At 46.4% G+C, this 25,850-nt stretch overlaps 1 protein-coding gene across 2 annotated transcripts in view; it reads right to left on the minus strand.

Annotated features, from left to right (window-relative positions):
- Positions 1 to 20,886: 20,886 nt before the first annotated feature.
- Positions 20,887 to 25,850, minus strand: part of HS2ST1 (heparan sulfate 2-O-sulfotransferase 1) — a 135,346-nt gene continuing 130,382 nt past the window's right edge. Inside the window, exons 5-7 of one of the 2 annotated variants that reach the window (XM_084755929.1) lie at positions 24,633 to 24,730; positions 23,379 to 23,536; positions 20,887 to 22,652 (exon numbers count right to left, since the gene is read on the minus strand). In XM_084755929.1, coding sequence (XP_084612055.1) covers positions 22,423 to 22,652; positions 23,379 to 23,536; positions 24,633 to 24,730 — 486 coding nt within the window. In that variant the 3' untranslated portion in view covers positions 20,887 to 22,422. The remainder of the gene's footprint in view (positions 22,653 to 23,378; positions 23,537 to 24,632; positions 24,731 to 25,850) is intronic. The other variant, XM_084755930.1, reaches the window with a different exon arrangement.

Genomic DNA, 25,850 nt, shown 5'->3' on the forward strand with positions numbered 1-25,850 from the left:
GACCAGCAAGCTGCCCCCCTGGGGGTTGGTGTCAGCAGGGACACTTCTCCCAGCAGGGAGGCCTTGGGCTCCAATTCCTCTTAATGAAGTATGCAGTGGTGTTCGGTCAACTTCAAACACAGCTTCTTCAGATCTTTGTTTCAGATCAACCTGAGTCTGTTCCAAACTTGGGGTGTATAGGCAGGAGGGGCAGCAGGGCGGTTCAACTTAGTTTATTCTTGGCAAAACAGATCTTCCTGAGTCTGGGGGCAGGGGAGGGAGCAGCTTAGACAGATGTAAACAGGCTCTGAGGTCCTTTGGACATCAAATAACACTAGCAAAGCAACGTTTAGATGAGTTAAGTGTAAATCAATCAGAAACAGATGGACTACATTTCCCTGAAAATACACAGAGGTTTACAAATTGCAGGCACAGGGGCTTGGCAAGCACAAGCCTCATTTTGCCAAACCTAAAGTGTTTGGAGAAGATTTAAAGAAAGCAGACTGACCCAGAATGCCTTCAACTCTGCCATCCCTGACGCTGGTCACATCCCACAGGACCACAAATATTTAAGTGCGTGGGTTTTAAGAGATTTGTATGTTGGATAAACTTAGCTACTCACAACAGGCGCTGATTCTCTTCCAGATAAATGTTCAGAGAAAGTAAAGCTGCCAAGTACCATATCACAAAAGGCATGGGCATCTACCTGAGCAGATGGACCCTTGAACTTGACCAGAACAGATATGGACACGCAGAGGCTTCTCCCAGCAGGGGTCTCTCCTGGTGGACGGGAAGGCAGCATCTTGCACTCACTCATGGAAGATAATGCTTTCACTGACACACTCACTGGTATCTGTTGCATTGTGACTCTCCACACAACACTTGGCTGCCCTAGAGAGCTAGGAGACGTTTCCATCCCAAAGGAAGGATGCCCAGAAGGAACCGAAGCACCCAAGATTCATTCACTTTTTATGTTTTGAAATTCAAAAGTGAAGTCCTGGGCTGGGGAGACGACTCACACACAAGCACTCTCATAAAAAGTAGGGCCTGGTGACACACATCTGTAATACCAGCATTACAGAGGAGGAGACAGGAGGATCGCTGAACCTTGGCCAGCAAGTCTAGCTGGATCAGTGAGCTCCAGGCTCACCGAGAGACTCTGCCTCAAAAATAAAGATGGCAGGCTGGGGATGTAGCTCAGTGGTAGAGTGCTTGGCAGAAAATCCTGAAGTACCGGATTGCATCCTACTATTCCATACATTGGGTAGGGGAGCACCTCTGTAATCACAGCACCAAGAGGAGGAGGAAAAAGGTGGAGAGCATCTGGAAGAAGCAAAGATACCCAATAGTGACCATTGACCTCAGATTTACACACACACACACACACACACACACACACACACACACACACGGGAGAAAGAAAGAGAGAGAGAAAAAGAGAGAGAGAGGCGGGGGTGGGGTGGGGGAAGAGGGATCAGATTCTATCAGGAGTGGTGGCACTCATCTCTATTCCCAGAATTCAATTCATGGCCAAATGAGACCTTGTTTCAAAAGGAGGCGGGAGAGAGGTGTTATTAAAGATGTAACAGATTCTGTGACATCACCCTGAGGTGGCATCAGATACTCAGACTGAAGCATTACGAAAAGAGACAGCAGATCCCACAAAGTCTCATGGACAGTGCTTCTTGAAGGGATCAAGTGAAACAAGAAAGCCTCCAGCGGTGGCACACACCTGTAATCCCAGCACTCGGGAGTCAGAGGCAGGTGGATCTCTGTGAGTTCGAGGCCAGCCTGATCTACAAAGCAAATGCAGGACAGCCAAGGCTGTTACACAGAGAAACCCTGTCTCAAAAAGAAAGAAAGAAAGAAAGAAAGAAAGAAAGAAAGAAAGAAAGAAAGAAAGGAGGGAGGGAGATGGGAGGGAGGGAGGAAAAGAGGGAGGAAGGGAGAAGGGAAAGAAAGAGATTCAAGGACCCTTCTGAGCAAGAATTCATTTACTGTCTCCACATCTGGAGCCTGAAACCATCCCAGAATCCCCAGAATGCTGGAGAAGTGTGGGAGGTCGCCAGGTACTCAAAGACGCCCAGATGTAAGGAACCACATGCCAGCTGTGTTTGACAGTAGGATCAGTAAACAATGATGAAAATAGACAGTAAGGTGTCCAACCTGTGCCCATGGCTACATACATACATCCCAAGGTATAAGTCAGCCGTACACATTGTAAGTGACAATGGCACGGTTGCAATGCCGATGTGTTGAGTACCCCTGGTAGACACAGGAGGCTAGTGTAGATGACCTGGCCCACAAGCCACTGCCCACTCTTCCTTCCTCTTTCCTTCCTTCCTTCCTTCCTTCCTTCCTTCCTTCCTTCCTTCCTCTTCTTCTTCACCTGTGACAGTAAGCCTCTCAAAATGAAAACAGCCTCAAGGGTTAAAGCAATAAGATCATCAGGTGCCAAGGTGAAAGAGGACCAGGAAGTACAGCCGCCACCTAAGATAGCGCATGAGGTCCCTTGCATTCTTGGCCATCCTCTGCAATCCCTGCCTTCTCCTCAGGTCCAGGAGGCCACAATGTTGCTTAGATGTGGTGTGTCTTTTAGACTATTCTCTAAAGCGAAGAGCTTTCTCCACCTCATTCTAGCTAGAGAGTGGGGGGGGGGGGGAGGAGAGGGAGGGGGCAAAAATGAACAAACAACCCAACAACCTAGATGGGGTCGTCAGGAATATGCTGATGTTTGAAGGAGACGAAAAGGGTAGGGACACATGCAGATTCGAAACAATGGAGCAAAAGATGGTTATGAGAACAGGGGGAGTAGGACAGCGTACACCTGATGATGATGATGGCAATGAGGTTGATCCAGAGACACAGAGGGGGGAGAGGGCAACCAATTCTTTTTTGTTCTGCCTGAGAGAAGGCAAGAGGAGCCAGAGAGAGCGCCTCAGTAATGCATGTGCACAGACAGGACACGCCTCGGCCTCCCTTAGAGTCACGGTACACCCTCACCCCTGCCCACCCCTGTCCCCACCCCTGTTCCCCCTCCCTCGTCCCTCACCCCTGCCCACCCCTGTCCTCACCCCACCCCCATTCCCAGCTCCCTTCGGAGTTTGGCATCTGATTGTCAGAAGCCTAAGACGCCTTTTTGTACAGCACAAAGGGTGAGGGGGCCAGGCAACTGCTGGCAGCGGGAGTGACAAGTGCTTAGTGTCTCCTATGACAGCGCACTGTCCAAGCAAAGAGATGCAAGTGATGACAGTGAAAGATGCAAGGGATGTAAACTTGTCTCCAAGCAGAGGGTTTCTTTGTTCTAGAGATTTCTTTCAGTGACTCTCCTGTCAAGCAGACGTATGTTAAGTGTGCTACCCTGGTTCTGACCTTGAAGCTAGCTAGCTGTCCACACGCAGAGTATAGGGTAGAGCGTAGTATTCTCAGCTGAAAGTCTTCATTATTTAATTCTCGGACAGGACCACTTAATAAGAAAGTATTTGAAAGGCTCCATTTTATATGAAATAGGAGGAGAGGAAAGGTTTAAGTTTAAAAACTATGCGACAAAGATGATAAAAAATTTGAGCTTTTCAAGTTTATACTTAATGTAACTTAAATTACAATTACAAACATGCATTAATTCTTAGTTGGAACAAAGAAATGCATCATTTGCTTTGGATTGGGGGCAGGGGAAGTTGAGACAGGGGTTCTCTGTGAAGACCTGGCTGTTCTGGACTTGCTTTATAGACCAGGCTGGCCTCGAACTCATAGAGATTCACCTGCCTGTGCCTCTCAAGTGTTGGGATTAAAAAAAGGCATGTCCCACCAACCCTGGCCTCTTTGGAAGTTTGTAATCAAGTGAGTGCATAACAGCATTACAATCCTTGCTTTTGCAGCCAACAATACAAATGGGGCATTTTAATTTTTTTATTCCAACTAATTAATTTTGTATGTATAGTATGTTAGTGTGTATGCTCATATGTGCATGCACATGTACATGTAGGTGTGTACATGTGTATGTATGTGCAGGTGGAGAGTAAAAGTCTACTTCAAGTGTCTGCCTCAGTTACTCTCTATTTTATCTTTCTGTTTTTTAAATGTGTATGTGTATTTTGCCTCTCTCTCTCTCTCTCTCTCTCTCTCTCTCTCTCTCTCTCTGTGTGTGTGTGTGGGGGGGGGGTGTACCACATGCATGCCAGGAGTGTTCTAGAAACTTCTGAGTCACCATGAAGGTCCTGTCCCCAGGACCCCAACCTTCTGTGAAGACAAGTGCTCTTAACCTCTCAGCCATCTCTCTAACCCTTCTGTCAGATTTTTTGAGACAGGATCTCTCACTGAACCTGGGTGCCAGGAATCCACCTGTCTCTGCCTCCTAGACCTGGGGTTACATCACATGCCACCTGCCCAGGTCTTACACAGGTCCCAGAGAGCTAAGCTCAGGTCCTTAGGCTTGTGTGGCACTCTCTTAACCAAGCCAAGCCTCCCTCCAGCCCTGAAGGAGCATCTCATAATGCATTCAAGAGCTCTCTGAATTTTCATGACAACGTCTCTTGTTTGATTCATCAATTTTTCTCAGGGTCGCTGTCTATTTTAATTTCTTGTTTTTCCCATTTCGACCTGGCAGGCTTCCACCATGCCAGTACATTTAGGGATCTGAGCAATTCTCCAGCGTCAGTTGTCCTCAATGCCATGCCATCAGGATTGTTTGTTAATTTATTTATTTACTTACTTATTTATTTTTGGAAGATCTGAAACTGGACTTTGAAATAGTTTGCATCATCCTGCCAGATGTTTACCATAGTCCCACATGCATTAAACAGGAGACTGGTCCAAAAGGGGCTGATACAGTGATGCTTAAAGCTCACAAGCAAGTAATTTTGTGTAATTGTGACTTTTGTTACAAAACCTTGAAACTATGAGGATGTGAATAATTAGCACTTAGGTAACCTCTGTCATTCCATTTATAAGACGGGAGGAAGAGGAAGATTTTGATTTTTTACTTTAATCTCTCCTTTCACCTTCTGAGGCTGCTTGTTTGGAGTTGTCCTTGGTAAGATTTTTTTCTTATCTGTTTTTTGTTTGTTGTTTTTTGAGACAGGGTTTCTCTGTGTAATAGTGCTGGCTGTCCTGAAACTATCTTTATAGACCAGGCTGACCTCAAACTTACAGATATTCACCTGCCTCTGCCTCCCAAGGATTAAAAGTATGCACCACCCCGCCCTGCAATAAGGTAAGGTGTTATGGTTTGAATATGGGATATACCCTATGCTCCTGTGTTGAGAGTTCAGTGCCCGAACAACGATGCAATTCTGGAAAGTCCTAAGAACTTTAGAAGATGGGGCCTGGCAGGAAGTAGGTCCTTAGAGACTATTTCTTGTCCCCAGCCCTGTCTGACCTGCTTCCTCGCCACACTCTCCCACAGCTGTTATGTTCTGCCTCCTCACGGGCCCAGGATCAAAGGAGCCGAGGATGATGAGCTGAAGCCCCTAAAATCATGAGCCAAAATAAATATTCCTCCACCAAATGGCAAGATGATGGAGAATCTGCTGATTGCACCGCCTTCCTATCCTGCCCTGTCCCCTTCCTCTGGCTGTAAAGGTAGGTTGTGCCCTGAACCATGCCTGCTTTTTTTGGTTTGGGCTCTCTCTCTCTCTCTCTCTCTCTCTCTCTCTCTCTCTCTCGTTTGTTTTGTTTCTAGACCTGTTTCTGTGTATCCTGGGACTCGCTCTAGACCACGCTGGCCTCAAACTCGCAGAGAGCTGCTTGCCACTGCCTTCTGAGTGCTGGGACTAAAGGCATCTGCCACCCCACCTGGCTCTCTCTTTCTTTTCTTAATCCTTAGATCAGCATCTCCAGGCTCCAGTCTACACCTTCCGTTTTCAGTTCAAAGTAATTCTCAGATGTTTACCCGAGGCCCATGGCAACTCAGAGGAATAGAAGGTGAAACAATCATTTGAGGCCAAAGTTCTTGTGAGAAATCATGTCCATTTGCTTAGACACCAACACAACTAAAAACATTGAGGAAGATGATGTAACAGTGTAAACGCTGTCTTGGGCTAGCAAACAAGAGAGGATGTAATCATAAATGATTGACCGCACGTGCATTGTCGTCCCTGCTGCTCAGGCTGAGGCAGGAGAATCACTTGAACACAGGAGTTCAAGGCCAGCCCAGGCAACATAACAATGAGAGTATCTGAAAGCAAAGAGGGGTGGGAAAGGGAGGGAGGGTGGGAGAAAAGAAGGAGGGAGAAAGGAATGGAGGAAGGAAGGAGGGAGAAAGGGAGGGAGGAAGGAAGGAGGGAGAAAGGGAGGGAGGGAGGGAGGGAGGGAAAAAGGGAGGGAGGGAGGGAGGGAAGAGGGAAGGGCTGACTTTATTTGTTCTGCTTGCCCTGCCAATTCAAACTGGCTCTGTAGCCTAGCTTGTCCCATCAGCTCCAGGTTTCAGATAGATAACGAAAATGTTTTCTCACTTTTGGCCATTGCATTTCTGACCACAATCCAGGAGCTAGCACATTAAGTAAGAGCAGTTATTTAAAAAAGAAAGAAAGAAAGAAAGAAAGAAAGAAAGAAAGAAAGAAAGAAAGGCAAAGCAAAGCTGTCCATCTAGTTTGGTTTCCGGTGCAGTGATAAAGCAATGACCCAGATCGCCTTGGGGGAGGAAAGAATTTATTTGGCTTAAAGTTCCAAGCTGTAGCCGATCATTGAGGGAAGTCAGGCAGGAACGCAGGGAGGAACCCGAAGGCAGGAACTAAAGCAGATGCCAAGAAGGAATGCTGCTTACTGGCTCGCGCGCCCTTGGCTGCTCAGCCTGCTTTCGTATGTCTTCCAGGACCACCAGCCCACGAGTGGCCACAGACTGGGCCCTTCCACATCAGCCAAGAAAACGCTCTACAAACTCACATGCATGCCAATCTGATGGAGGCAGTTCTTTAACTAAAGTTCCCTTTCCTCGGATAATTCTTAAAGGAGCCCTCTCCCCAAAGTCAGCACCATAAAATAGGCCCAAGGCTTTAAGGATTCTATCAGATATGGAATTACAGAGAGCAGCAAAACCCAGAACACACCCTGGACCCAAAAGCCAGAAAATTAGACACTTTGACTTATCTTCCATCACAGTTTAGAAAAAGTTTACCCCCAAACCAGGTTCTGGGCTTCGCTTTGTTAGGCTTTCCCCCCTCTTTCTTCACTTTTGACTACAGACCCGTGGATCCTCAGATGTCTTCCCAGAGGGCTTCTTTGGTGTGTGTGTGTGTGTGTGTGTGTGTGTGTGTGTGTGTGTGTGTGTGTGTGTGTTTGTTTTTGTTTTTGTGACAGGGTTTCTCTGTGTAGCCCTGGCTGTCCTGGAACTCAATCTGTAGACAACATTGGCCTCGGACTCACAGCGATCTGCCTGCCTTTGCCTCCTGAGTGCTGGGATTAAAGGCATGCGCCACCACCACCCGGCCACCTCTTAGACCAATAAAACCCCGCCGCTTCTTGAGCTCTGAGGTGGACGGAGTCTAGTCCTCCATTTCTCTCCACTGACTTACTTTTTAGGACTCTAGTTGGTGTCAAGGTAACCAACACACCAGCTTGCTTCTCCCGCCTCCAGCCGAGGCTTGCTACGGGTAGTGAGTTGAGTGGTAAGTGACAGAGGAGGCTTGGACGTGGACTGAGCTGCTCTGGTTTCCGCACCAGGACCCACACTTCTTCTACTCCTCTCCTTCCCTCACTCACCAAAGCTCAACTGGAGTGAATGTGGGAGGGAAGAGGGGGAAATGGGTGGGAAATGAGCTTTAGGCCAGCACATTTAGCCAGGCGACACAGTTGCCTCTTGCTCACCACAGAAGCAGATTCTATGATTTATTACCCAAACCCATGGACAGTTTTGAAAATCAAAATACGCTTTATAAATATAGCAGAACAAAATACATAATCAGTCCAGGGTAAGGGACACATAGTCGTCACCACCACTTAGCCATAGCTTTTCCTGGAAGAACATCGGGTGGGGATCCTCTTCCTTCTCAGCTCAGCTGCTCATAGCCCCTCCCCCCTCTGAACTTGATGTTACCCAGCCACCACGTCCATCAGATTCCCAGACACACAGACTCTTTCTTGGGCCACCTGTCCAGCTCTGTAAGAGCATCCACCGTCCTGCACTTTAGGTCTGAAGGAAAACTTGAAGCACACCCCAAAAGGTGAGGTCCACTGACTGTTTCCAGGATGACAACCTTGGCTCAGCTCAGGCCAAAGGCTGACAGGAAAAGCACAGGGATTGCTAGTGGATACTTTCAGCCACTCCCGGGGAGGCTGTGAAACTTCTCTCTGCTGAGAGAAGTCATTTGCCCATCCCTTCCTCTGGATGAGGCATCTGGTTGCCTACTGAGGTATACCCGTGGTGTATAGCAAAGCCAAATTTTAACTTCCAACCTCCTCAGGTCCCTACCAGGCTGCTCCAGCACCCTGCAGCTACTTGGTTTTTCTCTCTATAAGTCACAAGGTTTTCCCCTTGCTCCCACTCTTCCCTCTGCTTCTGGGGGGAGGGAGGGAGGGAGAGAGAGAGAGAGAGAGAGAGAGAGAGAGAGAGAGAGCACCCTGGCCCTTCCAGTCTGCTTCTCCCCTCTCTCTGCCCAGAAAGGTAGCCCTGGCTGTTTTGGACACCGCAGAGGCCTCTGGCTGTATTCTCTCCTTCTCATCTTTAATAAAAGTCTTCTCACCCATGGATCTGTTAGTCTGGTGGCCTCCCTGTGCCCTTGCTTACACTGCACAAAAAAGGGAAGTATGCCACAGGGCAGGCAGTTCTCAACCTCATGGAGACCTACCTGATTCTGATTCCCCAGGGCTGGGATTAAAGCAAGGTATTACCATGCCCTGCCAGCTGCTCTTAAGCCACTGAGTCACCTCTCTAGCCTGCCCCGCCCTCTTCTTCTGAAGCTGGCTTCTTGATTAATGTTCCATTCTTTGTCTCAGGACCTTGTCTTCCATCTTAATTGGCCAGTCATGGGGCAAGTGGCCAAAATTTAGTTTAAGTCCCATTAAGGATTCAGCCGAAAGTACAATGATAAGAGCCCATCTTACTGGAGTTTTATAATGACAAAAATAGAAATAAAAGGAGCTGCTCTGCCTTTTTTGTTGATGTAGTAAATATGCAAGGGACTTACTAGAGCAGCTAAGTGTCCCTAGGACAACCCCAGGAGGTAGATAATGTTTTACCCACATTCTAAAGATGCAACTCATGTTTGGAGTGGTCAGTCAGTAAGATGACCATGGTAACCATGGTAAAAGTAAAACAATTACATCCTTCCACTGTGTAGGTTTAGAACCACTCAAGGGCCAAAGCATCAACTATTCTTTAAAGCGAGGTTGGAAAAGTGAAGTAGACAAAACTATGATTCCTGCCCTGTGCCCTCTGAGCTGACTATATCTCTACCACTCGCCACATGGGATAGCATACAGGATGGAAGCGAGGTGCAAGGGCCCATCTCAAATCAGGACAGTGTTCCAATGTCTGTCGCTGACTTTCTGTTCCAGGCCAGCAGGCTTACAGCATCTACCTTCTTGCCAGAGACAATACGGGCAGGCTGAGAGACCACAGGTCTGAAACAGTTGGCCAATGAGAAGCAGAGTGGGAAGGAGGCTGCTAAGGCGTGAGGAGTGTCCAGATACTGCAGGGAGGAACTTGGAGTAGCTCAAATGATGCCATCTACTCTGAGGGGCTTCCCAGCAAGCGGAACGATACCTGGACGAGGAGAGGCACTCTCAGGAGAATTTACGTCTCCTGGCCTTACATGGTTCAGAAGAAGGCTCAAGGCCCAGCCAGCCCGCAGTGCTCTTGTGTTCTACACCTTGACTTGGGGTTAGAATTGGGGTTTAGGTTTACAGGGGCTGGAAGCATTTGTGAAATCGTGTCCAGGTTCAAAGATACACTTTTGAGACGGGGGTCTCACTATGTCACCCTGGCTGGTCTGGAATGCACTAAGTAGACCAGGCTGGCCCGACTCAGAGCTAGCTGCCTGCCTTTGCCTCCCTAGTGCTTCAGTTAAAGCCGTGTCTGGCTTCCAGAAAGCATGACTGTGAAGGGAAGCTATAAAACCCATGTCCCCATATTCCTTTCCTATACCCTCCATAAGGATGTTATAAATTTAATGACATAACTATATACATCTATTGTCTTATGCCTTCTGAGGTCAGAAGACTGAAATAGGGCTCAAATGGGCTAAAATCAAGTCAAATTAGAGCTGTTTTTTTCTGGAGGCCCAGGAGAGGTGGCTTTGTTTCTAGCTTCTGGGGATTGCTCCAAGTCCACAGCTCAGGTTTCTCTGTCACCATTTCTCATCTCTGTGACTAAATACGTGACAAGAAGCAACTTAATGGATGAGTTCAAGGGTCTGGCATGGCATTTCTTGGCGGGAAGGCACGGAATAAGGGTGGGGTGGAAATCTTCCCCCTGGTGACTTATGTCCACCAGTCCCTCCAGCTAGGTACCACCATCGTTTTTCTTCTCCCTCTCCTCCTCCTCCTCCTCCTCCTCCTCCTCCTCCTCCTCCTCCTCCTCCTTCTGAGACATAGTCTCTTGATGTAGCCCTGACTGTCCTGGAATTCACTATGTAGTTCAGGCTGGCTTTGAACCTACAGGGATCTGCCTGCTTCTGCCTCCTGAGTGCTGGCATTTAAAGGTGCGTGTCACCACACCCAGGCCCCAACTTCTTAAACTCTGCTTGGAAGCATTAAAAGAAAAATGTGTATGTGTGTGCACATGCATGTGGACAGCCTTGGGTGTCCTCCTTAGAAATTCCAACAACCACCTCTGTGACACAATCTTTGGTTGACCTGGGGCTTGGACATACTGGCTGGTCAATGACCCCCAGGGATCCGATCCTACTGTCTCTGCCTCGCAGTGACTCACTTTTGGGTATCCTGAGGATCAAACTCAGGCTCTGGTGTTTGCAGAATGAGACATCAGCTGAGTTCTCACCTTCTCAAGACTCTAGTGCCTGTACTGTATAAGCCAGGCCCATCTGGAAAATTTAGGACAAAACCACTATATTTTAGGGGCAACTTCTAAGTAAGTTTAATTCTATTCATTGTCTTCATTTGTCATCACCAATAACAGCATATTGGCAGGCTTTAAAGATTGGGTATTAAGTTTTTATTTCTGGGATTCGATTAGTCTGACCAGCATACTCCCTGCAACCCAACCAAGCAAGTATCGTGTTGCTCCACACATGTGGCTACACACACACACACACACACACACACACACACACACACACACACACACTCAATGTGCTCCCAGACACAAAAATGGCACAAGCTCACTCACTCCTTTTGCCTTCTGTAGCCATTGGATTTTGTCTCTTTTCCATAAGAGGCTTTAAAAAAAAAGATGTATTTATTTATTATATATGAGTGCTTTATCTGCAGAAGAGGGCATCAGATCACATAGATGGTTTTGAGCCACCATGTGGTTGCTGGGAATTGAACTCGGGACTACTGGAAGAGCAGGCGGTGCTCTTAACCACTGAGCCATCTCTCCAGCCCCCATCAGACCCACCATGTACTGATTTTTCATCTTTTATTAACATGGAAATACTTTAGCCCAATTAGGAGCTGCATATAATGTTGCCTTTTGAAGCAACCCTGACCCAGGTATTTGTTTTAACCTGGCAGGACAGCTGACAGCAGTTTTCTGCCACTCCCATAGCTGTGCCCAGGACCCCCAACCCAACCCCCCAGTGACAGCTGTAGTTTTGAGCCACTTCCTGGCATTGGAAGTGTTAACTGCACGACTGAGATGATGAGAATAATTATTTTGTATTTTTTAAATCCCACAGTTATCGATCTTTATTATAGGAAACATACGCGCTCTTCTGTAATAGACTGTTCCTGACTGAGCAGATGTAAATCAAAGTCTCTGTAAATGGAGTCGTATTTTAAATGCACCAGGGGAGCTGGCGATTTAAAGGGATCCTGCTGTGAATCCTTTTGTCAAGCCAAGAGGCTGCTTGTGATGCTAATTTTCACCCCGTAATTTGCCTGTTTGGTAGGTTTAGGTTTTCATGAAGTCCCCAAATTCACAAGTCAAAGCAAAGCGCACCTGGATCCTGGATTTCAAGGGTATGTTTCCAGGAGGGAGCTTAAAAAACTGTCAGGTGTATTGTCTCTTTTCATCTCCTCAGAAACGTTTGGGGCAGTCACTATTATCCCCAAAGGAGGTGTAACTGTCTCCCAGCTCACCTCATGGGGGGGGGTCCCTGAAAGGAGGGGATAGTTCAAAGGGGAGCAATTTATTTTCCAATTAACAATAGGTTCTGTCCCAAGAGCTCCCTTCAGAGCCCAGAATGTTCTTTTGTTTGTTTGTTTGCTTTTGAAATTATTGTCCAGATAGAGAGACCCAAGAACCAAGACGCCCAGTGCTCCCGCACTCTACATATTTGAGGAGCGCACCTATACACATAGATGCTGCTGAGGTTAGCTGAGGAACCTGTCAATATGGGCAGAGCTGGCCCATTGCCAAGCTGGTCATTGGCAGGTAGACATGACCCAGCAGGTGTGCGGAGCCCGAGCCACAGGCCACTATGAATGAGACCCAACACACAATCATAAACTTACTTAAAATGTTGTGAATGCTAGCCCAGGTTTTTGGCCAGGCCTGGTGGCTCATGTCTTTTATCTTAGCACTTGGAGAGCCGAGGTAGGCTGGTATCTGAGTTTGAGGCCAGACTGGTCTCCTAACAAGTTCCAGCACAGTCAGAGCTACATAGAAACACCCAATCTCAAAAGATGAAACAATCAAACAAAACAAAACACAACTAAAAAAAATCGTACTTTAAAAAATTACTTATTTTATGCATGAGTGCTCTATCTGCCTGTACATCTGCATGCCAGAAGAGGGCATCAGATCACAGCACAGATGGTTGTGAGCCACCATGTGGTCATTGGGTATTGAACTCAGGGCCTCTGGAAGAACACACTGTGCTTTTAACCACTGAGCCATCTTTCCAGTCCCTGTACTTTTTTGATTTTCGTGTTTTGTATTTTGTTTTGTGTGTGGCTGGACTGTGTGGTTCTGTTTGTTTGCTTGTTTTGAGACGGGGTCTTACATCTATCTCACTAAGCAGCTGAGGCTGGCTGAGGTTAAAGGCATGCCCCACTATGCCAGGCTGATTGTGTGGTCCTTGAGCACGAACTCTGTAGGTGATAACATCATGCCTTGGTATCAGAAGGCTGCACACCCTTGATAGGGGATGCATTAGGAGACACTTCAGCTCACTCACAATTCTTTAAAGAATATTGTAGATGTGACATCATTCCGTCTGTACATAAGGTCAAGTGGAGTTTGTAGGACAAGTAAACAAATTAGTGCTTTTCCAAAAAATGACACAGCAGGTGAGTGACTGAACAGGAGACGATGATCCAAGTCTGTATACCTGGGACATGTAAGGCACGCCTTACATGTGTGTGCAAATACATTTTCATTATGAAGCATTTTCAAGCTCAGGTATTCTGATTAGGGATGCTCAACTTATATGTAAATGGAACTCTTTCCCGTAACACAAAGCAAAGCCTGTGGGCACAGCCAAAACCAGCCGGAAGCTGCATCACTGACTTCAACACAAACACCCTTTCCCAGCAATGGCATGGAAGAAAGGCACGCCCTGGCCAAGCCTACCTCCATCACCTTTCTCTGGACCAGCAGAGGTGGGCACAGAAGAAAGGGAGGTGTTTTCTGTCACCCCCTGAGATCCTCACAGATGCAGCAGTCCAAATGCCATTCATGCCTTTTAGACTGACACTGTCCTTCAAGGCATCTGCCTTTCTTGTCTGTCCTGAGCCACGTGACAAAAAGCTGGGCTAGCATCTGCTAGACCTCCACACGGGCAGGCTGGTGATGCGCTCACCTATGTTTATGAGCACCGAGTGGTGCTACCATCTGCTTTGGTCAGAGAAGCTTCTTTTTTCACAATGGATGACTTCAGAGACTCCTAACCTGCCCACGTGCTAAGAAGTTGACTGTTGAGTGTACAGCTCTTAAGGACACACAGAATAGGCATGGAAGTAGCAGAGACTAGCTGGGAAGAGACAGAATCAGCGAGTCAGAGGGAGATGAGAGAGAGTAATGAGGTTTGAACAAGACCAAAATACGCTGCAAACTATATGTCACAAAGAAACCAAATTAGATAAAATGAATACGTGTTGGGGAGATGGCTTAAAACATGTTTTACTGCGCAGGCACAGGACCTGGGCTTAAACTTTCAGAAGCCACGTTAAAATAAACCAAAAGGCTATGTGTGACATCATGCCTGTAACCCCTGCACTGTGAGAAGGTGGAAGGGCTGCTGGGGCTTGCTGGCCACCAAGGCAACTGCAGGTGCAGTGAGAGGCCTGTCTTGAGAGAATGAGGCAGGGACTGAGCGGATACAGCCAGCCTCCTCTTGCTCCTGGGTGTCCATCCGCAGACACACATGTTGCACATGAGTTCTCAGAGCCAGTTTTCTGCTCATCCAGATGCAGCAGCAAAGGCTCAGCTGCAAAAATCACACAAAGAGACGCCGAAAGCTGAAAGGGGGGCATGAGGCAACAAGAAAGCCTCTGGTCTCCTTTTATCCACCCCAGTCACCACCCAGGTTTATACATCTTTAAAGATCCATCCTTGAAAGCAAGTAGGCCAAGCCATTGAGAGAGCAGCCTTGGAATGAGGTGCCTGTTTCCCTTCAGTTTCTAATTTTGGGCCAGCAGCATCATTCTTGCATTTGTTAAAGACTTTGGGGCTCCTGGAAGAAAAGAAATTTAAGTACAAAAGCTACTATACTAGGACTGTTATTAGCAGAAGTGGGTTTGGCAGGAAGCCTTGGCCACCCAGACTCCAGAGGCCTAAATGACTAAACGAGAGGCTCGGTGTGACTCATACATCAGATCTGTTAGCCAGAGAGAAGCTGGGAAATCGCCGTTAAACTCCTAAAGAATGTTGGGGCAGACATCTTTCCTACCCAGTGGCCACTCTACCCTGCTCTAGGATGCTTGGACTCACCAAAGGCAGATGGCTGAGTCCTGTACAGATAAAGTCCTCTTTCCACCCTCCTTGGGGAGGTTATGTGGAATGTGTCTGCGAGGAGATCTCCCTCCCTCCCTCCCTCCCTCCCTCCCTCCCTCCCTCCCTCTCTCTCTCTCTGGGCCCAGGTACTCAGCATCTCAGAGCAGAGAGCAGCCTGGACGTCATGACTGCTGTGGAAAGGTAAATTCTGAATGTAGAGATCATGATAAAGCAGAATTAAAAAATGATCCTGGGAATCAAGGACCTGGACTCGATCCCGTCACCCTCACCCCTAGGTAGCCTAGGGCATACATAGAGCCATTTCCAAGGCCCACAGCATTGTATCAGACAGCAGCAAGAATAATACTACCTACCCTGTCTCGAAAAACAAATAAAGAATACTACCACCATATACTTACCTGAGGGTGTGTGAGGTCAGAACCACAGACTAAAAAGATGACAAGAAAACACAATGACCCATGTTCTACTCCGTTTCTTCCTGTTGGGAGACACCACTGAGTTACAGCCCCCGCTACGACCTGTACAAGTGCCACAGCACTGGGCCCTCCTCCTGTTGCCAAGCCCTGTGGAGTTGAGGCCAAAGATTGTGGGAAGACTTTCAAAAGGAAGCATCCCTTCTGTTTCCCACAGCTGTCAAAGCCTGCATGGCACAAAGGTTAAGAGTTACCCCCATTTGTGGTCAGAACCTGGGTGTGAAACCCGCTTCCACGTCTTCCTAGCATGTGACTGTATCTTTCTCAGAAGACCAACCTTTTGAAGCAGAGATGTTACAGGCATAACACTTGGTGTAGTGCCAGCATGTGAGACGGGCCACATGGTGTCAAAAACAGCTCTCTAAGAATATACTGAGGAGGCACCCTGTCCTGAGGCGGCCTGCCTCTCGGTGACCTTTCCTGAGAACGTGTGGGAGGGAGCCTGTTGGTGGAGTGGGGACATCTGAGTTACTTGGCAGACCCTTGAGCTATGGACTAGACCTCAGGTTGCAGGCTTTCATTTAAAACAAAGAAAAACCAAAGGCAGATGAAATCTGTGAGAACCAGGTGAGCACTTTTGTGTACCATACAGCTGTTAAGAGTCCACTGTGACCATGGGCTGAGAATTACTACCAGTGAGGACAGCACCAACATTTCCAAGCAGCTGTCAATCCTACACTAAGTCAACTCAGAGCACTATGGATATTGCCAAGGCCAGGCCATAAAATACACAAGTCAAATATCATGTACAACCAAGGAACATCAGATCCAAGCCCATCCACTATAGGGAAGACATAGGAGTGAAGCTTACAATGGATGCTTGGTTTGGGTCCTCAGCAATCAACTTGGCATTCTGGAAACTATTGGGGTCTATCCCAAGTCATAAGAGAGGGCAGAACTTACATATTAGCCCAGAAGAGCACAGACATCTTTCTTCTAATTTCTTCTTCCCCAACTAGTGTTTTAGGCATCAAGTACAAAGAATGAAATCGGGGGGGGGGGGGGGGGGGGGGGGGATGACTCCGGCCTATATAGCAACCCCATGCTGGTAACAGAGGATTCTGGGCCAGAGAGATCTGGGTTCAAGTCTTAGCTCACTAGTGCTGCTGCCAGCACCTTTAACCTTGCTAGACTTCAAGTCTTTACATCTGAGTTGCTGCTCTGAACCAGATCTTGGACTCAGCCTGGGTCAGAACCACCTGACTAGCTGGGGCTTCTTATGTGCGGGCATGAGCTCCCAAGAGATGCTGGTGTGGCCAGGAGTAAAAGCCCTTGCACACTCTCACAGGGCAGAGCTCACTTTCTGGCTGCGAGTGGTCGTAAAATGAGGACAGTGGAGTTCCTTCTCCATGAGAATAGGCTGCAAGGATGTAAAAGTGCCCTGTGAGGCTGTAAAGTTCTAGACCATCATGCTGGAGTAAATATGAGTATTAGTAGAAGCGTTAAGGGCTTGGGGCAGGTCAGTACTGCAATGAGTACTCAGCACAGAGTAAGGTCATTAAAAATCAAACAACAACAACAACAACAACAAAACCCAAAAGCACAAAAAAGCCACCGATAACTAAAAATAGACGTTCACTCTGTTGGAGGTGCCAGCCTTTGTCATACAACAACAACAACAACAAAAATGGAAATAAAGTTATAACACGTGAAGTTCTCATTGCAATTGTGGGTGGCAGGGACCGCCTTCGTGGCTTCTGATACAATTCATTATTCAAATCCGTTTCCTGTGGTCTGCTCCACTGCTCAGTGTGGAGCCAGCTGTGGATCTTGATAAGAGGAGAAAGCTGGGCTGTCTCCACTTCGCTCCTGGCAGTCCTCAGGCCTCCAACAGAACTTTCTTACAAAATGAATAGTGCTGGCTCCCAGAGAGACCGATCTAATCTCATCTTGTCCGCTCAGAAGATCCGTATCAAACACCACAGACTGTCTGACTGCAGGACTGCAGCAGAGAGAGCATCTAATTCCATCTGGGTCTGCGTGTGCATTTGAATGACCATGCACGGAGCCATCAGTGTGGTAGAAGCAAAATAGAACTGGCTTTTAAACTGTTCCTGTCTATGGTGTTCTTTAAAAAGCCCCAGCATGTAATGATGACAGAGTAAGTACAAGAGTGTTTTAATACTCTCTGCCTCCTCTGAACAGAAGGATGGATCCAAAGCCCATGGTCCACTGTTGGTAGGCTCCATAATATGGTCAGATTATCACACTATGCCAAGAGATCTAATTTACTAATCCTCTGAAGATTTTTAAATTACTTTAAAACGGGAAAAATACGTTTCTGGTTACTCTTGTTTGAATAACATGCCACTGATTCCTTCTCAGCCATTTGCTGAAGGCTTGGCCTACTTCAAATGAAATGACTAGAGAAGTTGGTTATCTACACACACACACACACACACACACACACACACACACACACACACACACACGAAATATTACTACTTTTTAATTAAAAGATAAAGTATCAAGAATGGAGAGTTGGACTAGCTTGTCCTTGCAGAGGACATGGTTTGGTTCCCAGCACTCACGTGGCTTACAACCATCCATAACACTAGTTCCAGAAGCCCTGATGTCCTCTTCTGACTTTGGAGGGCATCAGACATGCACATGGTACATATGTATACATCCAGGCAAGGTACAGGGGTGATGATGTAGGACTTTGTGGTGACAGTAGCTGAGATCGTAAGTGACACTGAACACCAGGTCACCTTAGAAACTGCCCCATAACATTAATGCAGCAGAAAAAAATGTACGCCAGGACACCAGCCCACATCCTCCCTTCCCACAGCGTTGATTTGCTAGATTTTGCTCCAGGTAGCAGAGTAACACCCTCCAACAGCAGGAAGCTGAGGGAAAGGGGTGATTATCTCTCTAAGAGACGTGACAAAATTGTTTCCAGTTGCAAAGTCTAGCATAAATGATCCTGGTGGGTAGAGAGGGCAGGGAGAGAAGAGGAGCGAGGGAAGGAGGGAGCATTTCCAAAACGCTGGGGGTGGGCAGGCACTGACTAGCTACAGTCACAGGGAACCACATCTGTTTCTCTAACCTACACAGATTTAGAGCGGCCACACACCTCATTCTCCACAGGCTGCAGCAGCGTGTCACGTGAACACTAGAATTCGTTTTAAACCACATGATCTTAAAATACAGAATGGATGTGAGCAAACGATCACCCAGGCTCTCAGATTCCTGCTCAAGACAGCAGAGGGAAACGTGTAAACCTGGGGAGCTAAGGGAAAAGCACTTTTGGGAATGGGTGGCTTTCTCAGGAGACCGCCCACAGAGAGGCAACTCTGCCTAGGGCAAAGCATGCAAAGGCTAACAGCAATGGCACGGAGAGAGCACGTAGCAGAAACACCCGAGCCTCCAAAAGACAAGTCCCAGATACTCCCTTAGGCACCAGATACTCCCTGGGACCACAGCTGTGTCTGAAAAATGACAAGGTCTTCGAGCAGAATTTCAATGTAAATAAAAACACCAGCTATGCGGTAGGGAATTGGGTGGTAGTTAAGTCCTCTAGTGCTTTTAGGTTTTTCAAAAATGTCATTTTTATTAAAAAAGAATTGTCATCTACAAACTATTTGGTATCTATCTATGCAAATACAACACCAAAATACTCTGGTAAATTCCCTGATGGAGCAAACAATTTTCAGAATTTCCAATGGGACATAAAATGAGGAAGATCAATAGAGTTTAAATTACAGCTGTCAGCTGAATTTTCAGAAAAGAAAGTGAAGCTAAGCGTTTAAAAAGTCAGTAACTTTCAGGTTTGGGGGTTTTGGTCATTTAAACCCCATCATTAGGAGTCCAGAGGCAGCAGGCTGTTAGAGACTGTGCGACTGACTGGGGAGCGGGGCACAGAATTAACTCCCATGCAGTATTTCAAGTGCTGCTATTAGATATATTTAAGAGACACTTTACAGATTAAAGCTGGGTAAAATCAAAATGTATCCCCCACACTACATTTAAAAACACAATGGCTTATCAACAATTGCCACTTCACAGCAATAAGAAAACAGTTGGTACAAGTTGAACACAAAGCTACCTCTTCTTTTGTAGGAAATAAACATAGATATAGAGATACATATACACATATACATTATCTTCAAAATTCAAAGTGGTTAATTTTCTTTACTGTCATATAAAACCAACCTCCCTATGGCCAAATTACTGAAAAAACAAAAAGGAAAAAGAAAAAGGGAACAAAGGAAAAAAGGAAAGCATTTGCCACATTAAAAAATATGCATTGCCTCAGTGGTTCTGTTTATTTGATTATAAAGTTATGTACTCTAAGGACTCAGACTACTAGGACTGCACTGAATCAAACAGTCTCCAAAAAGGACACTTTGAACACATTCCCCGCAAAAAGTGATAAAGTAATGTCCTGATTTTGAAATGTTAAACCAGGACAATGTGGTCACCTGGCAGCGTACGTAGGACGGAAGAATCAGCAAGCAGTTCTGGGGTCTGTAACCTGGGAGACTTGAGGGCAGAGACACTCTGGGGAAGTTGGTTCAGACAGACTGGCCTCAGTGATGATCCCTCACCACGCAGGGGCTTGCAGCTCACCGTCCACATCCAGCTTGTCTTCTGGTCTGTGAATAAAGGCTCCACTGTGCCACAGCCAGGGCCATTTGTTCCCACACTGCCTGTGACAGCTTCTTTGCAACAATTAGAATGGCTGGGACAGACCTGATGTATTTACTCCAGTCGTTTACGAGAAGTTTACAGAACGCCCCAGTTAGTGCACTAAGTGCCACACTAATTACCTAAAAGATTTTATCAGATTCCCAAGAAGAACCTCAGTTTTACTCAACAGCCAAATGCCTGCTTGGAAGTGGCTCTTTAGCTTGGGCAAGAAAACAACTTGTTTTTAGCAGAAACCCAGAAACTTTCACTGGGAAGGGGGGGGGAGGTGATAGGGGAAAATGTTACCATGTTCTCTTAGTGTTTTCATACTGGAGGGGCAGGGTGATACAGCCATTCCTTAGGTCTTCACACGTGCTTTCTGTACACTGCAGCAGTGTTCTTTCCTCCCCTTACTACATATTACGCAAACCTCAAAGTCTTCTGTTGAAAACACTGCTTGCTAAGGTCCTGTTTAGAAATATTTAAACTAAACATATGAATAATTACTCCTTTAGATAAGTCTGTCTGAGAGGAATCTGAATTCTGAATATGCAGAGGAAGGTGAATAGAGAAATTAAACTCTAGAGAACACACTCTAACAAGCATAGGTGTAAAATAGCCACCATTTCTGAATGACAAGGTCAAATAAAAAACAAGAACATCTTTCAAGTTTGCAGAAGGTTTTCCTGCTCTCATCAGCTAACAAAGATCCTAAGTGCTGGAGTTCACAGGTGTTTCACATTTCAATAGTTGCTAAAACACGGAAGATAAAACACTGAGAAGATATTTATCAAACACAAATTTATATCAAGATAAAGGGTTGTTTCTTTCTCATAAAGCTTAAAAGTGGATTTTCCCCTTTTTGTTGTTAAAAGGACAGACAGTATGAAACTATACGTCAGAGGTACGTCTAGGATGACACCGTACATTTCAACACCACTCCGTGGCTTCAGGTGCTCTCATCTTGCCATCTGGGTCCTCACAACAGCCCTGTGAGGTAGGTACAGCAGGTATTAGTATCCTAATCTCAAGATGAGGAAATCGAGGCAAGCAGAGGTCACGTGACTTGCCTAGCATCACACAGCTGGAGGGTACAGAGCTGGAACCAGACGTCAGCCCCTTCGGCTCTGTCTGGTACTCTGCACTTTTACTATTGCCTCAGGGAGAGTAATGTTCTCTATCAAAATTGAAAGGCTACGTTAGTTCACGTCAGCGACAGCATAACAGGAAAGCTGAATGAGAAATACAAGAATAGTAGGTCTGATGACTTTACTCGACATAATAAAACTGGCGCAAAACCACTTTTGTCTACTTGTAACTTTTTGGTCCAAATACATAAAATATGCAATATTTACAGCATTTTCCTTTTTTTTTTTTTTTGTAAATGCAATGCTTTAAAACACATTATAAAGCACCGTAGTAAAAATAGTCTACAGGTAAAAGTACAGAAGTAGGAAAACCCTACCCATATCACAGCTCACTGATGGAGTCGCCATATGGAATTACGTATATGTCAGTGGCCAGGGTTACAGATGAGCCATGGGGAAACGAATACTAAACTCACGGTTTTGATAGTAATGTGTGGAAATCCCTAAGAAAGCCTCAGATAATGTTGTCAACATTCTTAGAAATATCACCCCAATATTAGATACTGGGGAGACAGGAATCAGAATACTGCTTTAATTCTTTTATCTTTTTACAGTATTACTTGTGGTTTTAAGTTGATTTCTTTAACACTAATAATCATAAAATAAAATAAAGGCATATATAAATATGGGCAAGCCCAACTGTAGCAGAAATTACTGAGAAAACATGATCAAACATCCCAATAACCTTTGTGAGACATGATTCACAAAAACAACCCCAAACTGTCAAACAGTTCTTAGCAGTATCTAGGAGAGGTGTGCAACACAAGACTCCAGAAGGGAGTGGCAAACGGACTCACCATCATTCAAGGAAAGGTGAAGAAATGCTTATGAAAACCAAGAGAATCACAATCTCTTCTGAAACGGAGTTAAGCCTTCTGATTAAACTTGCATGTGTGCATTTTAGGCAAGGTCGGTGTCCCCGCCCACCCCGTACCACACTGGGAGGAGATTGTACCTATCACGAAAGTGATAACAACAAAAAATACAAATGCCTGAAACATAAAAACTCCTTAGAAGGCTGACATCCCAGCCAGTATCTAGTTTCTTGACACTCATGTCTGTTCCCTAGCTCAGCTCAGTGACCGGGCTCGCACACGCATCAGCAATACCGGTGGAAGCTGAGAACACGGGCAACGACAGAGTCAAGTTCAGAAGGCTGTGGCCACACCTGCGCTCAGTTCGACTTAGGGTAAATCTTTTCATAGAAAAAGTTCTGGGCCAGGATGTAGAGGTCTCCATCTTTCTCACGGACAGCGTGGGCTCTGATGAACTGGAACTGCTCCAGGGCGAACTCATAGAACTCATTCTCCATTTTCCAAATGTCAGACTGCTGCAGCTTCGCGATGGTTTGCTTTGTGGGCAGTTTCTTCTCTGTGGTTTTCCTAAGGTGAGATTTCTTTCCTACTTACAATGGAAAAATAAAGAAATTAAGTAATTCTTACAGAACACACAGAGGCATGTCTCTTTACTTGAAGAGACGGTTTATGTTAATAGGACACACTAAGGGCAAGTAACACATGCCTTAAACATTAACATACTTCAAGAAAAACCAGGAAGCTAATCTCATCCGGGGCATACCCCACTACAAAGTGGTAATGAAATGCCCACACAGTAAGCACAAGGACCAACATTCAGTAAGTGGAGGCTGTCACTCACACCACACCAGCTCCTTTATTTTTTAACAACAACAAAACCAGTGTGCATGAGTCTGCACGTGGAGGTGAGGACAACTTCCTGGGATTGGTCCTCTTCCTTACAGGTTCTGGGGATTGGGGCATCTCTCAGGTCATTAGGTTCCTGCAGAAAGTGCTTTCACCTTGTGGAGACATCTTGCTGGCCCTTTTTTATTTAAAAAAAATATGATAAAACCTGTACCACCAAACTTTATCCAATTTCTCTACACCTATATTTGCTACAGTCATGGAGAACTGAGGGCAGGTGACTGAAAGGAAAAAACCATCAGTATTTGGTCTGGAAGTACACTTTTAGACAGACTACAGCAGACACAGCAGGTGCTCAGCCCCCCCACCCTGCCCCAACTCTCGAACTGTAGTCTAGTTTTCTACAGAGTCTACTTGCAAACAGACAGAAGTTAGGGACACTTTAGAAGGCAACCCCTCATGCACATACCTGTACGGTAGAGGTCGGTGGCACCCCTGAAAAACCGGGGCAGAGCTGCCTCCAGCAACATGATGAAATCTTCAAGCTCTTCAGTGACCCCCACCAGGAAGTACTCGTTGATTAGGTTATACTTAGCTTGGTCCATAGCCCATCTGCTCCCCACATTCCTGGGAACACAGAAAGGGGATCAGAGACTGTAGTGACACCCACAGGGGTTTTCATGCTGCTGGTACACTCTGTGGAGGGAGCAGGCCTGCGGGCACACACGCGGCCACCGCGGCATCAGCACACTCACGGTGGCATCTTTGGGAGGTATGCCAGTTCCTAATTTCCTTTACTTCCAGCTTCCGCTCCCAGCAGTTAATTCAGACTCTACTAAGGAGTTCTTGAAATGAGCAAACTTTAAGGACAGCTTTGAACACATATGTCTGTACCTTATATTCTCTTATTTGACTTAGTGTGCAGCCAGTGTTTTAAAACGCCTCTGAAACTCTGTTCATCCTGAGAACCCCTTTGGTAAAGTAGAACCAATTTGTGTTTAGTGTTTTTCTTAATTTGTAAACTTCGTTTCTTTTCTTTCTATGAGCTTTAGTGTTTCCTGAAATCCTGAGAAACAGAAAATAGGTAAGAAACGGCTCTACTAAAAATCTTTTTGTTTATAGTGTCAGCTAATGCTGTTAACAGGCTTCATCCTAAATAGACTCTGCTTCTGGGATCTAATTAGCACCAAAGTTCTTTACCCTTAGCTCTAGCTCTGCATTTTAAGTGCCAATGTGATCCTGAGCTGGTGGCTTTGCTTCTCTTTGTTGTCTCAACTATTATATTTTTGGTTGTGAGGCTAGTTTTAACAGCAGAGCCATCTCTATAGCCCTTTCTTGACTGTTAAAACAAAGTCAAAACCATAACCCCAAACCCTGGCTGTGGCAGTGCACACCCGTTATCCGGACACTTGGGGGGTGGAGACAGGAGAGTCCAGAGCTTAAGGAGAGCCTGAGCTGCAAGACAGTCTATTTCCAAAAAATAAAAAATAAAAGAATCCCAAAACCAAAAATAATAACGGCATTTGATAAAACACTGTGTGTACCATGTGTACAATCAATCTTTTAAGAACACATAAGTGAGAACAGATGTAGACATTTACATGGTAAGTGTAGCACTGGCCCTTGTCAATCTCTACCTAGCCCTGCCCACCACACTCCTGCTCTTGAGCCTTGAGCTCTGGAGATACAGAAGACGACACCTTAGCTGACTCTAGTTTCCTACCAGCATTCGGAGCTGTGGCCACAGAAGAACGGGATCTGAAGCCAGAGCTTCTCTGGAGCACAGTCTGAGCCGCCTTCAGCCACACATTCGTCGAAGGTCTGGAGTGAAGAGAAGAGCATGGGCAGTGAAAAAAGAGGTTTGAGTCTCCATATGTATGTGTGCTCCTAAGTGCAGGCCTGCACATGACATGGTGTGTGAAGGTCAGAACAGCCCTGGGGGCAGCCCTTCCGTTATGTCTTGTTTGACACATGGTCTTTTATTTGCTGCTCAGGATGTCAGGCTACCTGGCCCACAAGATGGCGGAAGTCTCTCGTCTTCCGTTCCCATCTCACCACAGGACACTTAGTACAGATGTGCTCTACCGTGCCCATCTCACCACAGGACACTTAGTACAGATGTGCTCTACCGTGCCCATCTCACCACAGGACACTTAGTACAGATGTGCTCTACCGTGCCCATCTCACCACAGGACACTTAGTACAGATGTGCTCTACCGTGCCCATCTCACCACAGCACACTTAGTACAGATGTGCAATACCGTGCCCATCTCACCACAGGACACTTAGTACAGATGTGCTCTACCGTGCCCATCTCACCACAGGACACTTAGTACAGATGTGCTCTACCGTGCCCATCTCACCACAGGACACTTAGTACAGATGTGCTCTACCGTGCCCATCTCACCACAGCACACTTAGTACAGATGTGCACTACCGTGCCCATCTCACCACAGGACACTTAGTACAGATGTGCTCTACCGTGCCCATCTCACCACAGGACACTTAGTACAGATGTGCTCTACCGTGCCCAGCTCACCGCAGCACACTTAGTACAAATGTGCTCTACTGTGCCCAGCTCACCACAGGACACTTAGTACAGATGTGCTCTACCGTGACCAGCTCACCGCAGCACACTTAGTACAGATGTGCACTACCGTGACCAGCTTACCACAGGACAAAGTACAGATGTGCACTACCGTGCCCATCTCACCACAGCACACTTAGTACAGATGTGCACTACCGTGACCAGCTCACCACAGGACACTGAGTACAGATGTGCACTACCATGCCCAGCTTTACCTGTGTTCTAGGGAGCTGAACTCAGGTCCTCATACTTGCGTGCATGTGTGTTACCCAGTGACTCCTCTCCACCTCTCAAAGTTTTAATTTAACAAGTTACAAAGTAAATAGGTGCACGCAGGTGGGGTAGGTGTTCTTG

This window comes from Acomys minous (assembly GCF_964271855.1).
Source record: "Acomys minous genome assembly, chromosome: 14".
NCBI lineage: Eukaryota > Metazoa > Chordata > Mammalia > Rodentia > Muridae > Acomys > Acomys minous.